This window comes from Dreissena polymorpha, chromosome 12 (genome assembly GCF_020536995.1).
Source record: "Dreissena polymorpha isolate Duluth1 chromosome 12, UMN_Dpol_1.0, whole genome shotgun sequence".
Lineage (NCBI taxonomy): Eukaryota > Metazoa > Mollusca > Bivalvia > Myida > Dreissenidae > Dreissena > Dreissena polymorpha.
Window position 1 is genome coordinate 32958618 of NC_068366.1, and position 21629 is coordinate 32980246.

The 21629-nt window shown below is 36.6% G+C and overlaps 2 protein-coding genes and 1 long non-coding RNA gene across 15 annotated transcripts in view; 1 reads left to right on the forward strand and 2 right to left on the reverse strand.

Moving 5' to 3' along the window:
• LOC127854288 (CAAX prenyl protease 1 homolog) overlaps window positions 1–21629 on the reverse strand; it is a 106736-nt gene that overhangs the window by 65622 nt on the left and 19485 nt on the right. The window lies entirely within an intron of this gene.
• The window catches only part of LOC127854287 (bis(5'-adenosyl)-triphosphatase enpp4-like), an 87998-nt gene that overhangs the window by 28580 nt on the left and 37789 nt on the right, over window positions 1–21629 (forward strand). For 2 of the 11 annotated variants that reach the window (XR_008037014.1, XM_052389354.1), the window contains exon 3: window positions 17471–17704. Coding sequence is in view for 8 of the 11 variants with exons in the window: in XM_052389354.1 (XP_052245314.1) it covers window positions 17471–17704 (234 nt within the window). In the remaining 3 variants the exon portion in view is untranslated. Of the gene's footprint in view, window positions 1–12522; window positions 13590–13923; window positions 14092–17470; window positions 17705–21629 lie in introns of those variants that run through there. The other 9 variants (XR_008037013.1, XM_052389352.1, XM_052389361.1 and 6 more) reach the window with 8 other exon arrangements.
• Window positions 988–12346, reverse strand: LOC127854290 (uncharacterized). 2 transcript variants are annotated; one of them, XR_008037016.1, is made up of 6 exons: window positions 12285–12346; window positions 9690–9780; window positions 8868–9014; window positions 5444–5530; window positions 3288–4468; window positions 988–1512 (listed from the first exon to the last, which is right to left on the reverse strand). It is a non-coding gene; the product is annotated as an uncharacterized LOC127854290 (long non-coding RNA). The 2 variants fall into 2 exon arrangements; XR_008037015.1 differs by lacking the exons at window positions 988–1512; window positions 3288–4468; window positions 5444–5530 and having other exon boundaries at window positions 8231–9014.

The window sequence follows — 21629 nt, forward strand, 5'->3', positions numbered from 1 at the left end:
ATAGATAATGGTTATTTGGGAGTTATAACACAACATCATAGATAATGGTTATTTGGGGGTTATAACACAAAATCATAGATAATGGTTATACCAGTATCTTTTTCTATTTTGTTTAAAATAATCGGCCAATATATTAATATTTACAGTAGAAAAAAAATCGTTCCATGTAACTTCATAGAGTGCCTTTTACACTGAAATTCCCGACACCCTTTGATGCTTTGTATCAATACTTATCTTGTAGATATCTTGGACGATTTCGAAAATGGTCACGATTGGTGGAAAAACATGGCCGCCAGGGGTGGGGCAGTTTTCTCTATATGTATATAGTGAAAACATGTGAACAGTCTAGTTCTTATAAGCCATAATGTTAAAGAAAGATAACCTGTACATACTTTCTAATAGTTAACTCCATTGTATAAACCTGGGACTTCCTTCATTAAATGTGGTGTACATAAAGACAGTAGTTTGCATGCAACTTAATAAACCTATTGTTTCTATGTCATACAATAACTGTACATGTACTAATGCGCTGTAGAGCCTTATCTTTGATCTTTACTGATAAGCCAAGTTAACCTACTTTGTTTTGGTGTATTGATTGAACATCTTCTAAGATCAATTGGATTGGGAAAATCAATAACCTCAGCAGACTACTGTGCTATGAAACTGTTTCCATGGCAACCTTGACTCCAGTAAAATGCACTGGCTTACCTGTACATATTTAGCGCAGTAGATAATGACCATCCATAAAGAAGACATAACGCTGATCATTTTCATGCATCTTTTTCACTATAGGGTGTCATTATTTTGCATTTACATGTGTATATACTTTGTTTGTAATTCATTTCTGTCTGAGTAGTGTTTAGATGATGTTTAATGTCTCACATCCAGTAACTAATTAATGACACAAGTCTGTCATCTGATAACCAATATATGTCATGTTAATACTCAAAATGAACCATTTTGTTGGAGGAACAAGAATATGCTATTTGTTGTTTTGTATTATTTTGACTCTTATTTTTATACATGAATTTTAGTTATTGTCATGTTTCCTTTGTCTAAGCTGAGGAGTCACAGAGGGAGGGGCTGAAATGCCTTGTCTTAGATCCTTATCTGTCAATCAAAATCTCAACACTCCTCTTAGACTATGCAAAAGCCAATTAAAATTGAGATAAGACCAGAAAAGATGTATTGAAGTATATTATTGGATGTTGACTATTGGGCAATGTCCTTCTAGCCTGAGGGTGTATAAAACATGCTGCACAGGGCTTATCAGCATCCCGAAAACGAAATGTTTACTGCTTAAAGAATCTTCGTCACTGGTAATTAATTAATATTTTGGACATTGAAGATAGTTTCTAGAAATGGACATTTGGGAGGAAGACCCATACGTAGACGAAGAAGTAGTCTCCCCCAATCTGAATGATGTAAATGAGCAGGGCCACAATCGGCATCCCGATGGCCAGCGAAACGAAGAACTTCTTTATCTGGTCTTTCACAAAAAAGTCCTGGAGTCTGAATTTACAAAAAAAGCATTAAACTTTAAACAGCCAAGTTAAGTTACAAACTGTCAAAGTTATACATAAAATATGCCTAAACATATTTTTATTTTATGCTTTCCAGTGGTAAACAGGGAATTATGCTTGATTCGAAATTACATATTGGCTGTTTCAAACAATGAAAAATAACAGTGAAAATCCTTTAATAATTTTTATTTTTACACTATTACAACTTTTATCACGAATCCCCAATTTATACAGTGAATAAAACCGTTAATAAATCATAATTCACTCAACATTTGTTCAATGACCGGATTATTTTGATGCCATGATATTATTTTTTATGTGATATTTTACAGCTTAACCCTTTATATATTATAAATATTTATGCAAAATATGTTGGTTTAAGTAGATTATCAATTTTTATCCCCTAATGATAAAAGAAAATCTAAGAAATTATCCATGTATCATGCACTATATTTTGTTGTACTATAACCAATTATACATGAAAAAATAAAAGTATATCTTAAATGAAAAAAGCAATAGTCAAAGAATGCTTATAATGGACACTGGCATAAGCTTTATTTGTCAATGCAGCACTCATTGTTACAAGTCAAACAAATCACAACATAATTTGCTATTTGACTAAAATCTTCCCAGAGTAAAAATTAAAATAGTAAAAAAAAATTTTTTCAAAAGCTATATGGTAACAAGGGCTGTTTGTAAAACATGCATGCCCCCCATATGGGCTGTCAGTTGTAGTTGCAGCCATTGTGTGAATACGCTTTGTGTCACTGTGACCTTGACCTTTGACCAAGTGACCTGAAAATCAATAGGGGTCATCTGCCAGTCATGATCAATGTACCTATGAAGTTTCATGATCCTAGGCCTAATTATTCTTGAGTTATCATCAGGAAACTATTTTACTGTTTCAAGTCACCGTGAACTTGACCTTTGACCTAGTGACCTGAAAAATAATAGGGGTCACCTGCCAGTCATGATCAATGTACCTATGAAGTTTCATGATTCTAGCCGTAAGCATTCTTGAGTTATCAACCGGAAACCATTTTACTATTTCGACTCACTGTGACCTTGACCTAGTGACCTGAAAATCAATAGTGGTCATCTGCCAGTCATTATCAATGAACCTATGAAGTTTCATGATCCTTGGCGTAATCATTCTTGAGTTATCATCCGGAAACCATTTTACTGTTTCGAGTCACTGTGACCCTGACCTTTGACTAGTGACCTGACAATCAATAGGGGTCATCTGCCAGTCATGATCAATGTTCCTATGAAGTTTCCTGATCCTAGGCATAAGCATTCTTGAGTTATCATCCGGAAACTATTTTTCTATTTCTAGTCACTGTGACCTTGACCTTTGACCTTTGACCTAGTGACCTGAAAATCAATAGGGGTCATCTGCCGGTCATGATCAATGTACCTATGCAGTTTTATGATCCTAGGCGTAAGCATTCTTGAGTTATTATCCTTAAACCATTTTACTATTTCGAGTCACTGTGACCTTGACCTTTGACCTAGTGACCTGAAAATCAATAGGGTTCATCTGCCAGTCATGATCAATGTACCTTTGAAGTTTCATGATCCTAGGTCTAAGCGTCCTTGAGTTATCATCCGGAAACCATCTGGTGGATGGACCGACCGACTTACCGACGGACCGACCAACATGTGCAAAACAATATACCCCATCTTCTTCGAAGGGAGCATAAACATGGCAAAGCGAAATTTTTAGCGCGTGCAGTTTGTGTGTAACTTTCCGCTGTATTATACCTGCTTGTTGAAGCCGTGCCTCTCCTCGATGACAAAGGTGCTGTACACAGTGAAAGGCATGCTGCAGGGTTGCCACTTAACTTGAAGTCAAAATTTGATTTGTTTTCAAGGTCAGTGAAAAGTCAGGGAATTTTAAATAATGGTCAGTGAAAAATGAAATTTTAGAAAAGTCAGTGAAAAGACAGGGAAAAATAAAATTTTGGGTCGATGCATAAGTTATTTAGTGGCTATGGCAGTCTTCAGGTATTATTTGTTTCAGCAGATTCAACAGTATATTTTTTATTTCAAATGTTTTGACTATTTCTATGTACATAAAACATTAACATGTGTAATGCATGTTCATACATGTAAATTTATCTATTTTTTTTATCTTTGATTAATTGTTGTATCCTTGAAGGCTGAAAAGCTTTGCAACCCTTGCCACCAGAGCTGGTTAACTCTATATTTTATGCTTTGCAGGATCATTAAAGATGACAGCATGAAAGAGCTATACTAACTTTGCTTATTTATTTCAGTTATTATGATTTTCATGTATTAACCTACCATATATCACAGATCACAAATTGATTATCTCTTCTAATTTCAGATTTAATATAATGTACACATAGATAGACATATAACCAGCATGAGTATACAGACATTATTTAATGATTGTTGGCTCAAAGACCCTGAGTTTTTATCATGGGTTGGCAAAAACTCTAAAACTGAAAACAAATCAGGCTGTCTTATATGTAGTGGTGGTTCCTTTACGCTAGGAAACATGGGAAAACAAGCTCTTAGTCTTAGTAGTCATGCCAAAGGCAAAAAGCACAAAGACAAGTTTGCTCTCATATTATGTGGTGGTTGTACATGCATAACTTGTTTATCTTTGGTTTTGCGGTATTTACTATATAGCCTTGCATCATGCATAGATTAGTGTACAAGTAGTACTGCTTTGTTATTTGTTAAATATTTTATGTTAAAGAATAAAATAAACATTAAAAGGGTGGATTTGGTCGGCTGTATGGGGAGGAGGAGGACGAATATGTCGCGAAATTAGTCAGTGAAAACCAAGATTTGGTCAGGGAAAAGTCATTGAAAAGTCAGGGAATTTTATTTTATCAGGTTGGTGGCAACCCTGTGCAGCTGTTGATGGTGGAGAATGTGACAGTCATGATGAGAAATACAACCGACTGTGAGATCTGTAATAATATGTACAAGAAATGCCATTAGTAGAGCAGCCATCTAGAGCCCTGTCATACCAAAGATCATACGAAAAAGTTAAAACTGAATACTAAGCTCATATTAAATAAATATTATTTATAAGCAATTTAAAGACCATGTGAACCTTGAAAGGAAATTAAACTCATGCTTTGTAACAAACGTGACATCCCTGCATGCTTTGTCATGCTTTGTTAGCTATGTTCACGGGAAAATAACTAAAGAATGTATGGATGATTGGGTCAATTAAATCTACACGTTATGGTGATGACATAATTGAATGTTCAATTTAATTGATAGAGAAAAATGGAAGAACTTATTGCTACACTCACTGCTTCACAAACTAAAAACATTTAATGCTAACTTAAAGACCAACTGACAGATTTACTCCCATATATTACCTCTCAAACATTGTTTGCAAAGGTAAACAGAATTACAGAAATTACCTTATCATAGAAGTTGGAGCTAAGACCTTATACTTTATGAAAAACTTAAATTTGTCAGAGAACATTTAACAATAGTAGAGTCATACCTTGGTCCTTCTCTAGTTTACATGAGAGACGCACTCTGTGAAAAGGGGGTTTCATGCATGTGCATTAAATGTTGTCCCAGATTAGCCTGTGCAATCCACACAGGCTTATCAGGGACAACACTTTCCGCCTTAACTTAATTATTGCTAACAAGAGACTTTCTTTAAACGAAAAATATCACAAAAGTGGAAAGTGTCGTCCCTGATTAGCCTGTGCAGACTACACAGGCTAATCTGGGACGACACTTTACACATATGTATTTAACCCCATAGGGGAAACTTTTTTCTTATCTCTTTTTTCTGGTCATTACATCATCCACTTCATATGCTAAAATCTGTCAAGTAAGACATTGAACAGCACACTACAAAACATGCCTAAACCTATGAGCAAGTACCTATATAAAATATTTCTGTACCAGGCACTTACCTCATAGGTGGAATCAAAGCCATATTTCTCCATGACCTAACCCGAGACCCTCCATAGGAACGGAATACCTCCATAGATTAAAATTAACTGCAAACATATTAATAACAATATCAAATATCAAACTACCCGTAAATGCAATTGCACAGGCATGTTCAGTTCAACTACGTTGATTCAATATAGATGTTTTCATTATATGCGGTTCTAAAGTAATTTGTTGTTAGGACATGAAGTTATTAAAACATGATATTAATACATCTAAATAGTTCTGCAGACAAATTGACAAGAACATGTATAAGTCCAATGGTTGAATAACCTGGTTGTGCACAAACATTTAGTTCAAGATATATGTCTGTGCATCCTACACATTGATGAGTATAGCACATAACTTTACATGACGTTAAAGTGTAGAGGGTAGCTCCGGACCATAAATGGCCAGGCTGCTTGGAGTTACACTGGCTACATATCCAATAATACTAGGGATGCAAGAGGTTAACCGGTTAACCTACCGGAATGACCAATTAACCGGTTACATTTTCTGGAAAAGGTTAACCTGAAAAAAAAACATGAATGTGAATTTTTATTGAATGATGTGTACGATTTCACGTTTTGCGTGCGACTTACTGCCCACTTGCGCTGACGACTAGTTAGAACAACATGCCGCACCATTGACGGTAATAAATAACCTGTCAACAAACAAAGTAATAAAGCAATAAATCAGTACCTTTGTGGTTACAACAGGGAGAAGTTTTGATAATTGGCGCTATTGTTTGTTTTTTACTCGCGAAAATTCAACGGGGCGTGTGGGAAATTAGCGAAGACGTTATTGACACGTTTATCTAACTAGCGATAAAAATCAGTTAAAACATTGGACGACTCATATCGATATGTTGTTAACAAATATCCAACACTGATTGCTCGAAAAAAAATGTTTATGAGTAACAATTTAAACAAGAAATGCATTTGTAGTTAAAAACTTGTTGAGTTGACGTCGCATTTGTTTTATCAGAAATTAATATTATTATCAGTAATTTACGTCACTACTGATGCAACTACTAACGTTGAGGCAAGTTTTATCTGAAAAAGCCATTTTTAAAACTCATTTAATTTATGATTATCAATAAAAAGTTATTTTTAGAAAATAAAATTATCGGAGCGAGTGTTCTCGAAAACTTGTTACCAATTCTCGCAACCGAATCAGCCACAAGCTACTGGACGAAGTCATTTTCTTGACCAAATGAACACTGTTGTTTTGTGCATGTTCTGCATATACATGTATGTTTGCTGATTTGTTTCAACTGTGATATAGTATTGCATTAGCTGAGCAATTATTTCAAAACATTTTTATATTAAGTTAATTTTAGAATAAGAAATTAAAACACAATGAACAAAGTAGTCTGGGCTCCCTCCCCTTTCACTGCGAATATTTTGGGTCTTGAAAAATAAAAATAAACAGCCATTTTTATGCCTAAAAATAAATGGTATGGTTTGGGTAGCCTGACCTACTTAATGAGCCTGTCCTATGTTTTTATAAAAAAAAAAATTGAAAATAAATTTTAGGTGAATAGCAAAATAATAAATCTAATGAAAGAATGATGTCTTATTAATCAAAAAGTGCATCCTATCATGGAAACAAAATGTAAATTGTAAAAACTTAAAGAAGGATGTCTATTATAAATATATTTTAATATGAAAATAAAATAAGTAGACCTGATAGCCGACATATACCCTACTTATTTGATATAAGAATGCTACCTGAACCAAACCATTTGAAATAACTGGTCTCAAAGGCTTTAGTTCAATCTAGCTTAATGCGGCTCATTATACCACAACAAACATTAATTAATGATTTAACAGTACTTGATAAAAAAAATTTTTTCCAAAACATGTCCAGGGTTTCTAGTCCCCCTCCATGTTCTTTATTATTTTGGAAAGCAACATAATCAGGTCCACATAAATATTTAAAAAACATGGAGTATTATCTGCTCATAGGCAGGGGTATCGTTGGATTCCATCCAACTCATTGTGGCTAGATTTTGGACATACTCAAAGTGAATAAACATTATATCAAGGGCAGATCCTGAGGGGGCTGAAGTTGCATATGCCCCCATAATTCCTCGACAATTATAAGTTGACTCAGCAAAAACCAGTGTAGATAAATCTTGCTCACCTCGTTGTTTTATAATACATTAACCGAGCAATGTTAAGATCATGTTTATTTCAATAAACTTGCCTTCGCTGGGATGAATGCTTTAAGATTCTGACATAAGCCACTATCCCAATACAGTTTGAAATGTCAAAATATAAAAACAAACTATATTTGTCAGATTAGTTCAACTAATATTTGAATAATTAATCGGGTACCAAAAGTGTGCAGGATTCAAATTTTAAAAATCCTGGATCCGCCCCTGTAACGTCAATCATTTCATGAGCACAAACAATGCATTTGTTTTTATATGCAACTGACATTTTCTATCACTGCAAATCAGTACAACAATCTCCTAGAGAATATTTTTAATAAAAGTATCATAATTAAAGATTTATTTTGGATGAAATGTTAATATAAATGGATGATTTTGCGATAAACATGATTAAAAATGGTAATATAAAAAAAAGCATAAAGCAGCACAAGTAATTAACCAGTATCCAGTGTGTGACATAAAACAACAGAAGTCAGCATTTAGAAAATATCCGAAATCGCAACGTAAACGTGAACGTCCGAATTTATGGTCATTACTCAAAGCGTGATTTCTCTATCAAATTTGATGAAACATTCAAAATAAATACAGATAACGTATACATTGGTTTATTCTTGATTTATTAAAACAAGTATCCGAACATGATCGTTTATTTTTAGAAATTTGCTCACATTTAATAATCCACAGGCCGCCGCCATGTTTAAAGTTTACCTGACCCTCTTTTCCGCAGTGAAAGAGGCAGGGTACCAGGCAATGAACAAAGCACAATATTGTGAGCGATACGATCCGAACGTAATATAAGCGGCCCAACCAAAAGTATATTAATGACACGTAAATGAGAACATTGTGTAGTTCTTTTTACTTTTAACTTAAATGCTTTAACGCAGGAAAAATAAATACACAATCAAGCATATATTTACAAAATTATTAAAATACATATTATAATAAATTGCTATTAAGTAAATAATATGCTATCAACGCAAGCGATTACTTTCTTTTCGATACATGTACGAGCGGTATGATAAGTATAACATATACTTAAACATTTTTTTCTACTAAAGGTTTTTCGGTTAACTGGTTAATAACCGGTTACAACAAACGGTTAACAGGTTAATCTTTTTTGTAACCTCTTGCATCCCTAAATAATACCCATTTTTTGCAAGACTTGGCTTAAGTGATCAACTCCTTGGTTGACAAGTTGGAATTGGGCACAAAATGAAGGCAATTACCAAGTGTTCTATTTCTCCCCAGACACCGACATAAAATCCAAACGTGCTCTTGTCTAAGTTGTACAGACGTGCCTTTTCGTAAGTTTCTTGGTCCATTATACTTGAAATATTCTCCGGAATTTTGGTTACTGTTCTGTACAACTCTCTCTGTAAATAATAGAAAATATATTATTATACTAGAAATCATGATTATAAAAAGGATCACATCAATGTAGAATTCAAGCAGAATGTAAATTAAATCATTTATTCAAATAAAGTCATAGATAACAAGTTAGGTTTGAATTAGATATGGCTTCATACAATAAAAAGCAAATGCAATTTTTGTTACCTATCTCCTTGCATGCACCTCATTCTCAAACTTTAAAAATTATATCTGTGACTATAATATTGCTTAAAGATCTGGTTTTTAACATATGAGCTGCATAAGGCTAAAATGTGTGTCATTCCATCATGATTATTGTTCTTGCCAAAGTACAAACATCATTTATTTAATACATGTACATATAATCACAATTTTTATAGTCATAGAGCAATTTTCTTTTTTGTGCCGGAAATGATCAGTCCGGGCCAGCAAAGCCAATAGGCCGCATGATCATAGGACCTCCTGGCTGGCAAAAAATTATATTTTACGGAAGTACTGATTCCATGATTATTTGCGCATTCTAGTCATGAGTTACCCTGTCTGATACAAAGTGACACAGCCTTTCCTGGTCTCATTAGCAAAAATTATAACTTCTCATCAGAGTATACATGCCTTGAGCTACACTGTTTCAATATGCCATAAGGCCTATTTTCACATAACACAGGTCATATCAAACTCACTTGTCTATATGAAAGGTACGTCTCCCACTGGTACACCAACCACATGAAGACAAATATTGCCCAGAAAATACTGTCAGGGTCCATGACGAGTCTGAAACAAATGGTAAAAAACCAGGGAGTGTTTTGCTAGTGGTTCTACACAGGAAAAAGACTCAAATCTCTAATAGAGCCTTAAAATTTCCATATTTTGAACAAAAAAAATATATCAGAGAACACAGGAGGCTGAAAGGATGTTGGTATAATATAATTATACAGTGTGTTTTGACCCATAATCCCCAAAATCAAAACCAAATGGTAACTATTATTATTACTTTATTTTGGTTTGGGGCATTTTCAGTCAAAACACAATATATTAATTATTATACTATATTAATTATTATACTATCCCAACACCGTTCGAGCACTACATGTATGTCAGAGTGCATGCAAATTCCACTTAATTCTACCAAACTTATCATGACGAGAATATTTCAAAATTTTATTTTAACATGACATTCTGTTTTATTTAAATGTTTAAACTGACAATTCAGTTTTAAAAAGCCAAAGCATTTTGGTGTATAAAAGTGAGTGTGGGTAGTAGTGAGCACAAGTCATGCATTCTGAGTCCTTCAATTCTTCTATGTCAAAAAGAATTTCAAATTAATAATACGTGTATGTATACAATTTATAGAATCAGCAATCAGCAAAAGGTAACTTAAAGGTTAGGTCATGGTCAAATATGATCCTTTTATGCTGTCAAAAAAACGATTTTCTTACTGCTTGTACACTCTGCCTGTTTATTTAAATTGTAACATTTAGGCAGATACTATAATAATTCTGGTTGTTCAAAACATGTAGAGCTGTTATTACCTAATTGGTAGCTCGCACCTCTGTTCTGTGAGATGCTAGCTCTTAAAGTTGACAAGTAGACAAATACAGACACAGGGATTTCAATTGAAGCTGAATCCTGCTTTTTGATTCAAGCATTTTGCAATTTTGTCACTTTTGACTCCTCCAAATTACAAAAATGTATTAACATTGCATCATTTTGGTGCAAATGTTACCATGAAACTAACATAAAATGTTTGTTTTATTATACAACAAGAGATGTGTTTGTCAGAAACACAATGCCCCTACTGCGCCGCTATGAAGCCATATATTTGACCTTTGACCATGAAGGATGACCTTGACTTTTCACAACTCAAAATGTGCAGCTCCATGAGATACACATACATGGTAAATGCCAAATATCAAGTTGCTATCTTCAATATTGCAAAAGTTATGGGCAATGTTAAAGTTTTCGGACGAACGGACAGACTGACGGACTGACGGACAGTTCAACTGCTATATGCCAACCTACCTGGGGCTTAAAAAGTTAGTTTTTAGTTAAGCAAGATATATTTAAAGTTATACAAAGCAATATTTGTAGAGCAATCAACTAATATCTATAAACAACATATTTATATTTCGGTATAATTTTGACCCCTAAAAAGTTCATTAGACCCCTGAAAATTTCAAGCAAAGGGTTATTTGACCAGTGGGCGTCGGAAGCAAATTGATATTGGGGCGGTGGAGGGGGTGGGTATGGGAGGGGGTATCGCCCTCCTGTTTGTGGGGGTCCGGATTTTTTTCAAATTTTAGCATCAAATGACACATTCTGGTGCGTTTTTATGCCTGATACCTAACCTTATACATATCTATTGCAGGCATATTCTGAATGACAAAAGTTGTGACAGACAGACGATGGAGAAGTGATCTCTATATGTCGCAGTTTGTAATTTGTAGCAGGCGACACAGCAATAGGGATAATGTGGGTTAAAAGAACGTTCTACAGGATTTTTTTTTCCGAAATTCCATTTTGGAAATTTGAAATTTGTTGGTTGGTTTGGAGTAGACATATTGAAATGACACAAAAAAGTGGTAAAAAAAAAAAATTAAGTTTTTCAGAATTATCGATTTACTTTGAGTTATTACAATTAATTCAGGTATCTTGAGGTATCTTTAATTTTGTGATAATTAAGGACTTTTGGATATTGGCACATTTGTTTCATGTCATACTTTCCCTTATATTAATAAAAAGAAGCAAAGGCTTAAATCATACCGACAATTAAAGAATCCCGATTTAATTACTCAAGAATAAAGGGATTATCGTTATAAAAGAGACCGATCAATTAACAACATAATTGACACATAACATTACCCCAGGCGGGTGATGACAATCAACAATACACGTGTCATAACCGCGAGAGCATGATTTTCTTGCTTCGTGGTAAAAATATTTTCATATATACGGGTATTGAAATGAAAAAAAAAATGAAAAAAGGTCTTTGCCGAAATTTCATCTTTGCCAAAAATATTGGGGCGGTCGGTGGCCACCGCCCCTGCCGCCCCAGCTCCGACGCCTCTGTTAGACACCTTGTTTTAAAAAAAACTATTGAAATCTCTGAGACAGACAAACGGGACATAACTTGTTACAATATATCCGGATATGATCATCCGAAATGTATATCTCGTTAAAGAGACAACACAATTGTCAAAACAGACAGCTGTTACAGCTTTTATACGAAAATAATATTTTTTCATCATTTCTTTTAAAACATTTAAAGAAAATCTTACAATCGAAGAATTAAATTGGGTAGATGTCTTATGTAAGAGCACAGCAACTTGTGCAGCTCGTAGTCGTACACGCTTGCATCAACAAACAATTATAAATACTTAGTGAAATATTAACCTATCAATAAATATCATGAATTATATTAAAACAATAAAGTTTTGTGTATTTTAAAAGAAGCACTACAATTCAACTGTTACTTCTATATAGTATTGTAAATAAACAAATATCAATAAAGTTTTTTGCTTACATCACTGTTCATCAAAAAAAAAATGTCAAGACAGGACCGTATGACCAACAAAGAGGATGTAAAATAACAGTGAATACCAATATACATTACATAAATATACATCTATATATCTATCTATCTATACTGTCTAACTCCCCTTGCGCGTGTTATTGACAGGTGACATATGTTTATCATTGGTCAATCCCTCATACAATAAAGCCACAAAGAATGTGTGACATTTCACTACTTATTAGCTGTGTACTCTTTTTAACAATGACTTCAAGCTGTGAAGCTGATGCAGTTCACAATGTTCTTCTCATTTCATTTGATGGCTTCAGATGGGACTATTACAAGAAAGCAAATAATCTCACAAATATCCACAGAATGATTGCTGATGGGGGCTGGGCAGTAAATGGAACGAAGAATGTATTTATCACAAAAACCTTGCCAAATCATTTTACGATGGTGACTGGCCTATATGAGGAAACCCATGGTATTGTTGGGAACGTCATGTATGATCCCGTTTTTAATGCAACATACTATGGTATGAATACCACGATACAAAGCGAATCCCGTTGGTACACTGGAGAACCCATCTGGGTTACAAATCAACGTCAACGAACAGATTATAGGTCGGGTTGTGTCTGTTGGCCGTCTAGTGGGGCAGTTTTGGAAGGGTTTCGACCTTATCAACATATACCCTGGAAAACTGCTGAAGATTTTCCTTACAAGGAAAGATTTAAAACTGCTGTGAAGTGGTTCACCGATCATGAAAATCCAACAAATCTTGTTCTGGTTTATATTGATAACCCTGATATAATAGGACATACATTTGGACCAGATTCGGATGAACTAATACATGAACTACTCGTTCTTGATGAGGCCTTAGGTTATCTTTTTGATCTCCTTATAGATGAAGATTTGCTAAAAAAAACTGACATTATTTTAACAAGTGATCATGGCATGGCTAGCATTCCTAAAGACGATTCTTATAAAATAGACTTGACAAAGTATCTTACTCCTGGGACGTATTTTGTTACAGACACAAGTCCTACGGCTGGTATTTTTCCAACATCACCTGGTAACTGCATTGACTTCTTTTGTAAATGATAGTTTGCTTTAAAGATTTTTCCACTTAAGTTCTTTTTTCAAAATCTATACACAATAATATATAGTTATGAATGGTGATTTTATATCACAACCAGTGATTGTTGTCTTCTTAGTTTAGTTCAAATGGTTAGCACTGGATATCTATAGTCATACATTTTACACAATTTAATGATAAATAAAATATTTTAGTAGAAAATGCAGTTCCAAAATATTTGGATATTGGCTTTTACCTCATTATTTTGTTTTTACACGAGCAAAAGAATATAAATGTGTGCAAGAAGTTTACATTTTCATATTTATTTCAGAATTTGAAGATGCAATATTCCACAATTTAAGTTCAATACAGCATGCAAAGGTGTACAGAAAAGCCAACATTCCAACGGAGTTCCATTTCAAGAACAACCGTCGCACTCCACCCATAGTTGTTATTCCAGAAGAACATTACTGGTGCTCTGACAACAATACATATATCGGTAAGGTGAAAAAATATAAGTATGAGACATGTCATTATCACACCGGATTGATGCACATGCATGCGCTGTTTCAGATTAAGTCTGCCTATTGATTCCAGTGCTCCAGGATTTGAAAAGGGCAGGGTTTTTTATTGTCAAAAGGGCACTTTAGCTGGCGCGGTCATAATGACTAATTAATAAAACTAGTTTCACTGTAAAAACTGTAAAACTTATTGAAATTCTGATAAAATGTTCTTTATAATATTGTGATATAAAAAAATGGCATGGTGTGGGTCCAAAAGGCATGGTTGGGGTCCAAAGGGCATGGTGGGGGTCCAAAATGTATGGTTGGGGTTCAAAGGGCATGGTTGGGGTCCAAAGGGCATGGTAGGGATCCAAAAGGCAGGGTGGAGGTCCAAAGGGCAAGGTGGTGGTCCAAAGGGCATGGTGGGGGTCCAAAGGGCATGATGGGAGTCCAAAGGGCATGGTAGGGGTCCAAAGGGCATGGTGGGGGTCCAAAGGGCAGGATGGAGAACCAAAGGGCATGGTGGGGTCCAAAGGGCATGTTGGAGGTCCAAAGGGAATGGTGGGGGTCCAAAGGGCAGGGTGGAGGACAAAAGGGCATGGTGGGGGTCCAAAGGGCATGTTGGAGGTCCAAAGGACATGGTGGGGGTCCAAAAGGCAGGGTGAGGGTCCAAAGAGCATGATGGGGGTCCAAAAGGCATGGTGGGGGTCCAAAGGGCATGGTGGAGGTCCAAAGGGCATGGTTGGGGTCCAAAGGCAGGTTGAGGGTCCAAAGGGCATGATGGGGGTCCAAAAGGCATGGTGGGGGTCCAAAAGGCATGGTGGAGGTCCAAAGGCCATGGTGGGCGTCCAAAAGGCAGGGTGAGGGTCCAAAGGGCATGGTCGGTGTCCAAAGGGCATGGTGGGGGTCCAAAGGGCATGTTGGGGATCCAAAGGGCATGGTTGGGATCCAAAGGGCATGGTGGGGGTCCAAAGCGCAGGGTGGGGGTCCAAAGGGCATGGTTGGGGTCCAAAGGGCATGGTGGGGATCCAAAGGGCATGGTGGGAGTCCAAATGGCATGATGGGGGGTCCAAAAGGCAGGGTGAGGGTCCAAAGGGCATTGTGGGGGTCCAAAGGGCATGGTGGGGGTCCAAAGGGCATGGTGGGGATCCAAAGGGATGGTGGGGTTCCAAAGGGCAGGTTGAGGGTCCAAAGGGCACGGTGGGGGTCCAAAGGGCACGGTGGGGGTCCAAAGGGCATGGTAGGGATCCAAAAGGCAGGGTGGGGGGGTCCAAAGGGCAGGGTGGGGGGTCCAAAGGGCATGGTGGGGATCCAAAGGGCATGGTGGGGGTCCAAAGGGCATGGTGGGGGTCCAAAAGGCGTGATGGGAGTCCAGAGTGCATGGTGGGGGGGGGTCCAAAAGGCAGGGTGAGGGTCAAAAGGGCATGGTGGGGGTCCAAAGGGCATGGTAGGGGTCCATAGGGCATGGTGAAGGTCCAAAGGGCATGGTGGAGGTCCAAAGGACATGGTGGAGGTCCAAAGGGCATGGTGGGGGTCCAAAAGGCAGGGTGGGGGTCCAAAGGGCATGATAGGGGTCCAAAGGGCACGGTGGGGGTCCAAAGGGCACGGTGGGGGTCCACAAGGCAGGGTGGGGTCCAAAGGGCAGGATGGGGGTCCAAAGGGAATGGTGGGGGTCCAAAAGGCAGGATGGGGGTCCATAGGGCATGGTTGGGGTCCAAAGGGCATGGTGGGGGTCCAAAGGGCAGGGTGGGGGTCCAAAGGGCATGGTGGGGGTCCAAAAGGCAGGATGGGGGTCCAAAGGGCATGGTGGGGGTCCAAAGGGCATGGTGAGGGTCCAAAGGGCATGGTGGGGGTCCAAAAGGCAGGGTGGGGGTCCAAAGGGCATGGTGGGGTACCAAAGGGCAATGAAAACCAAATATTCTGTAAGAGGTATGATAATAATTTTGTATGACCTATCTGTCTGACTGAAAGCTTTAAGGTAACTATTTATAGGAGTCACTTTATCTATTGGTTTGTCCTGTCGCTATTGAGGGTATTAATAACCTACATGGGGCACATATGCACTATTTGTCTTGAAAAGTAGGTCAGTAGGTCACTCAGTTTAGAGACCTTTAGTTTTCACACAGGTCAAGGTTACAAGGAGCTGGTAGCATGAAATTACGTAGGTACAACAATTAGAGTGAAATTTAAAGGACCTTTTCACGTTTTGATAAATTGACAAAAATGAAAAAAAAAGGTTTTATTTTATGCTTTCCGATGGTTTACAGAGAAGTATCAGTGAAATAAAACTAATATTTCACTGTTTTAAAATAACAGTGAAAAATATCGATATTTTTCACTGTTTTATGTGAAATGACGTCATTTTTTCACAAATCCAGCGAAATTATCCAGTTAATCTCTTTTACAATGTAAATTAACGGTGAAAAAAGCATAAAATAAAAAGAAAATGTATTGGATTCGATGGAATATCGATTTTAATTCCCTTGTTATCATAAAAAATACATATTTTATATGATCACTCGTGAAATAAAATCGATATTCCATCAAATCCAACAAATATCATCTATTAGATTTGCATATTTTTGTTGTTTACATGTATGTACTTATGTTTTTTGCTTTGAAACAGTAATACTGAACATTTAGCATGCTCTAAAATATCCGTTGCATGCATATTTTGCTGATTTAAAAACATAAAAAAAATGCGAAACGATTGTATAAAACAATTGTATAATTTGGAAAGTTCTCCTGTTATCATTATATGTTGTTACATTACGAATATGCTTACATAAAGTATAAAATACATCCGGTCTTATGTCAGCATGGATTGGTTTAAAGTCTAGATTTTTACTCCAAGGGTCAGTGGTTCCAGTCTTGATGTGGATTACTTTGTTTTCTTTCTTTAATTGTATTTTTGTTTTATGCTGGAACTATTTAGTTCTGATGTTTACATTTATCAATTTAAAGCACTAAATGACAAACTTAAAAACATACTAAATGTTATTGTCCGCTACCGGTTTCACCGGAGGGGACTTAAGGTTTGCGCTGTGTGTGTCTGTCAGTCCATCACACTTTTCTGGATCCTGCGATAACTTTAAAATGCTCATGCTAATGCTCTCGTGCCAATACAGTGACAGGCCCATTAAAACACCAAGATAATTAGACAGTATTCTGTTTTCTCAATTTTTGAGTTGATTTTTACCATCATGCTCAATTCTGTGTTAATAAAAGCATTAATAAGTTTTTAAGTCTGACTCAATCCTGATTTTGAGGAGGAATATGTACATATTCTTATGGCTGAGAATTGAGATTATTCAGCAGCGTGATAGCTGAAATTGATCTTGAATACATTACTTTGTTCTCCTATCTTCATAATAGCTGGTAACCATGGCTATTCCAATGATGTGGCCGACATGCATCCGTTCTTCGCCGCTATGGGACCGTCCTTCAAGAAAGGCTCCAAGGTGATGACCTTCAACAGCGTGGATGTGTACCCCATGTTGTGCGCAATCCTAGGCTTGAAGCCTGCGCCAAACAACGGCAGTATGGATGTTGTGGCAGAGCTGCTGGTTGATCGTCTCAAGGAGAACACTGGCAGCACGTTTGGAACATGTAAGATAACAAGGCGGCGCTTGAGACCTTCCAGTGGCTTAGTCTTTAAACTCTTTACTGCTTAGATATGCACTTTGAAGCGTTTGTAGTCTCTTAGAAAATTAAATTAAAGACCTTTCCTAATAGATTTAAGTTTTAAAGGCTTCATTTCCATGCCTACGATACTGATGGGCAGCAAACAGCATAAAACCTGAACAGCCTGCGAGTTACTTGCAGGCTGTTCTGGTTTTATATTAGTTGCATGTTGCATATACTCAACAATTTTGTACGCACTGAGATACAAGGACTCAATGTTTTTTTCAGAAAATGCAAACACTGATTAAAGTAATTTTTAGCTCGGCATTTTCATAGAAAACCGGAGGTATTGTCATAGCCAGCTCGTCGTCTGACGTCCGCTGTCTGCGTCGTGCTAAAACTTTAACATTGGCTCTAAAATCATAGTGCTTCCATCTACAACTTTGAAACTTAATATGTAGATGCACCTTGATGAGTTCTACATGCCACACCCATTTTGGGGTCACTAGGTCAAAGGTCAAGGTCACTGTGACCTTTAAAAAAAAAAAATCTGACAAGCTTTTATTTATTCCAAACTGCACCCGTAGCCGAGCTTGGCACCCGTTATGCGGTGCTCTTGTTTTGTCTTACTTATTAAGTTCTTTTCAAAGAATTGATATATGAATGGGTTTTAAATATTCCCACGCTTTTCGGAGAAAAAGTGGGGATTATGTGGTTATCTCCGCTGTCTGTCCGTCCTGGCCACTATCTCCTCCTACACTATTAGCACTAGAACCTTGAAACTTACACACATGGTAGCTATGAGCATATGTGCGACGCAGCACTATTTGGAATTTTGATCTGACCCCTGGGTCAAAAGTAATGGGGGTTGGGGTAAGGTCAGAGATTTTCCTGAGACGGTGATTCGAAAAAAGCTCATAAGTACTGTGTCCCTTCAGATATTGCTTTCATATTTGGTATGCATGTGTATATAGACAACACCTTTCAAAGCACATACAATGTTTTATCCCTTGACCTTGAACTTGAAGTCAGCATTCAGGTTTTGAAATCTTCGACCGCTATTTGAACAAGAGCACCACATAACAGGTGCCAAGCTTGGCTGCGGGTGCAGTTTTGAATAAATGAAAGCTTGTCATAATTTATTTTTTTTAAAGGTCACAGTGACGACCTTTGACCTAGTGACCCAAAAATGGGTGTGGCATGTAGAAGTCATCAAGGTGCAGCTACATATGAAGTTTCAAAGTTTTAGGTTGAAGCAAACAAAATGTTTTTAGCACGACGCGGACGTCGGACAGCAGACGACGAGCTGGCTATGACAATACCTTGGGTTTTCTCCAAAAACAGCCGAGCTAAAAAGGCTCATAACTACTGTGTCCCTTCAGATATTGCTTTCATATTTGGTATGCATGTGTATCAGGACAACACCTTTCCATGCGCATAAAATTGTTGACCCCTGTGACCTTGAACTTGAGGTCAGCTTTTGTTTCCAAATCTGCATCTGCAATTCGAAAAAGTCTCATACCTACTGTGTCCCTTCAGATATTGCTTTTACTTTTGGTATGTATGTGTATCTGGACAATACCTTTCCATGCACAGAAAATGTTTGACCCCTGTGACCTTGACCTTGAGGTCAGCTTTCAGGTTTTAAATCTGCGACCGGGATTCAAAAAAGGCTCATACCTACTGTGTCAGTTCAGATATTGCTTTCATATTTGGTACGCATGTGTATCTGGACAACACCTTTTCATGCGCATGAAATTTTTGGACTTGGGGTCTCATTTCAAGTTTCAAAATCTGCGACCGCGATTCAAAAAAAGCTCATGACGTCTGTGTCCCTTCAGATATTGCTTTCATATTTGGTACGCATGTGTATCTGGACAAGACCTTTCCATGCGCATACAATTTTTGACCCATGTGACCTTGAACTTAGGGTCCGCGTTTAGATTTTTAAATCTATTATGTGGTTATCTCCTCCGTCTGTCCGTCCATCTGTCCTAGCCACTATCTTTTGCTACACTATTTGCTCTAGAATCTTGAAACTTACATACATGGTAGCTATAAGCAAATGTGCGACAGAGTGAAATATGGAATTTTGATCTGACCCCTGGGTCAAAAGTTGTGGTGGTTGGGGTGGGGCCAGGTCAGAGATTTTCACTCAACTTCTTCATTTCTACACTGATTTACTTCAAATTTATACTGAACATCTCTTATGACAATACGGTCAATCTCAACTATGCATGGCCCCATTACCAACCCTGGGGCGCCCCTGGGTCAAAAATGCTGCGTGGTGATACACGTCGGCCTCTGCCGCACCATTGCTAGTTACAAGATGTTAAACAAATGTTTAAAAAATTCACATTTACAATTAACATTCAATATTGTTGATTACATATTTGTAATTTCTGTTACATAAGAATAAAATTTATCTCTTAAATAAAAAGGTAGGTTTCATTTTTCCAAACTTTATTTAAGTCTTCCAAATTAAATATTTGTGTTTAACTGAAACATTAGTTTTGCAACATTCACAATGTGATTATTTCTTGTCATATTTCAGACATAATCATTCTTGTCACATTTCAGACATATAAATTCATATTTCTGATATTTTCATTCTGATCGCTGGTATTTAGTCACATTTCAGATATATTCATTCTGATAGTTGGTGTCTTGTTACATTTCAAACATTTTCATGTGATAATTGCTTGTCATATTTCAGACATATTCATTCTGAAAGTTAGTGTTATGTCACATTTCTGACATATTCATTCTGATAGTTGGTGTTTTGTCATATTTCAGACATATTCATTCTGAAAGTTGGTGTCTTGACATATTAATGTGATAATTGCTTGTCACATTTCAGACATATTAAAGCCACACACCTTATCTGGCATAGTTAATTTAAGAAAAAAATAAGAAACTTATTTTATCTATGCCAATTAGAATATATCTGGTGGTTACAAGGTAGTAATCCGTCTTTTTTGCGATAAACAACTTAAAAATAATCGCGTTTGTCGAAACGGACGTATACGTCTAGAAATCCTACTTTCGGTTTTAAAAGCGGTACCCTTTGAAAAATAATAAATTATTTGCTAACTAGGCTATAGATTCAATTTTATCTAAGCCAATTATAATAGATCTGGTGGTTACAAGGTAGAAATTCGTCTTTTTGAGCTTTAAAACTTAAAGGGGCCTTTTCACAGATTTTGGCATTTTTTTAACTTATTTATTAAATGCTTAACATTGATAAATGTAAACATTGGATCGTAAAAGCTCCAGTAAAAAATCAAGAAAAAAAAATTAAAAAAAGGAAAAGAACATTGCCCGGAGCAGGTTTTGAACCAGTGACCCCTGGAGTCCTGCCATAGTCCTGAAGTAAAAACGCTTTAGCCTACTGAGCTATTCCGCCGAGTACAAATTCTTGACGTATTTTATACCTTATATAAGCAATCTTCGTAGTTTCACAAAATTTAACGACAAAAACAGAACTCTCCAAATTATTCAATCGTTTCGCGTTGCAACGCTTTATAATTTTTAGGTTTTAAAATCGTCAAAAGATGCATATAATGGCTATATTAGAGCATGGTTAATGTTCAGTATTACTGTTTCCTCACAAATATCATAACTAAAACGAAAACTTACGAATCTGAAACAACTTTTTTCAATTTTGTCAATTTACCAAAGCGTGAAAAGATCCCTTTAAAATAATCACTTTTTTCGAAATTGACGCACACATGTATAGGTATAGAAATCCTACTTTCGGTTTTAAAAGCCGTTTGAAAAATAATAAATTACTTGCTAACTAGGCTATAGATTTAATAACAATTTTGCACATTTTCAAATTGCTTCTATATGTTTTGATTTACGTGTATTTCATTTCAAGGTGTGTGGCTTTAATATGATAATTGCTTGT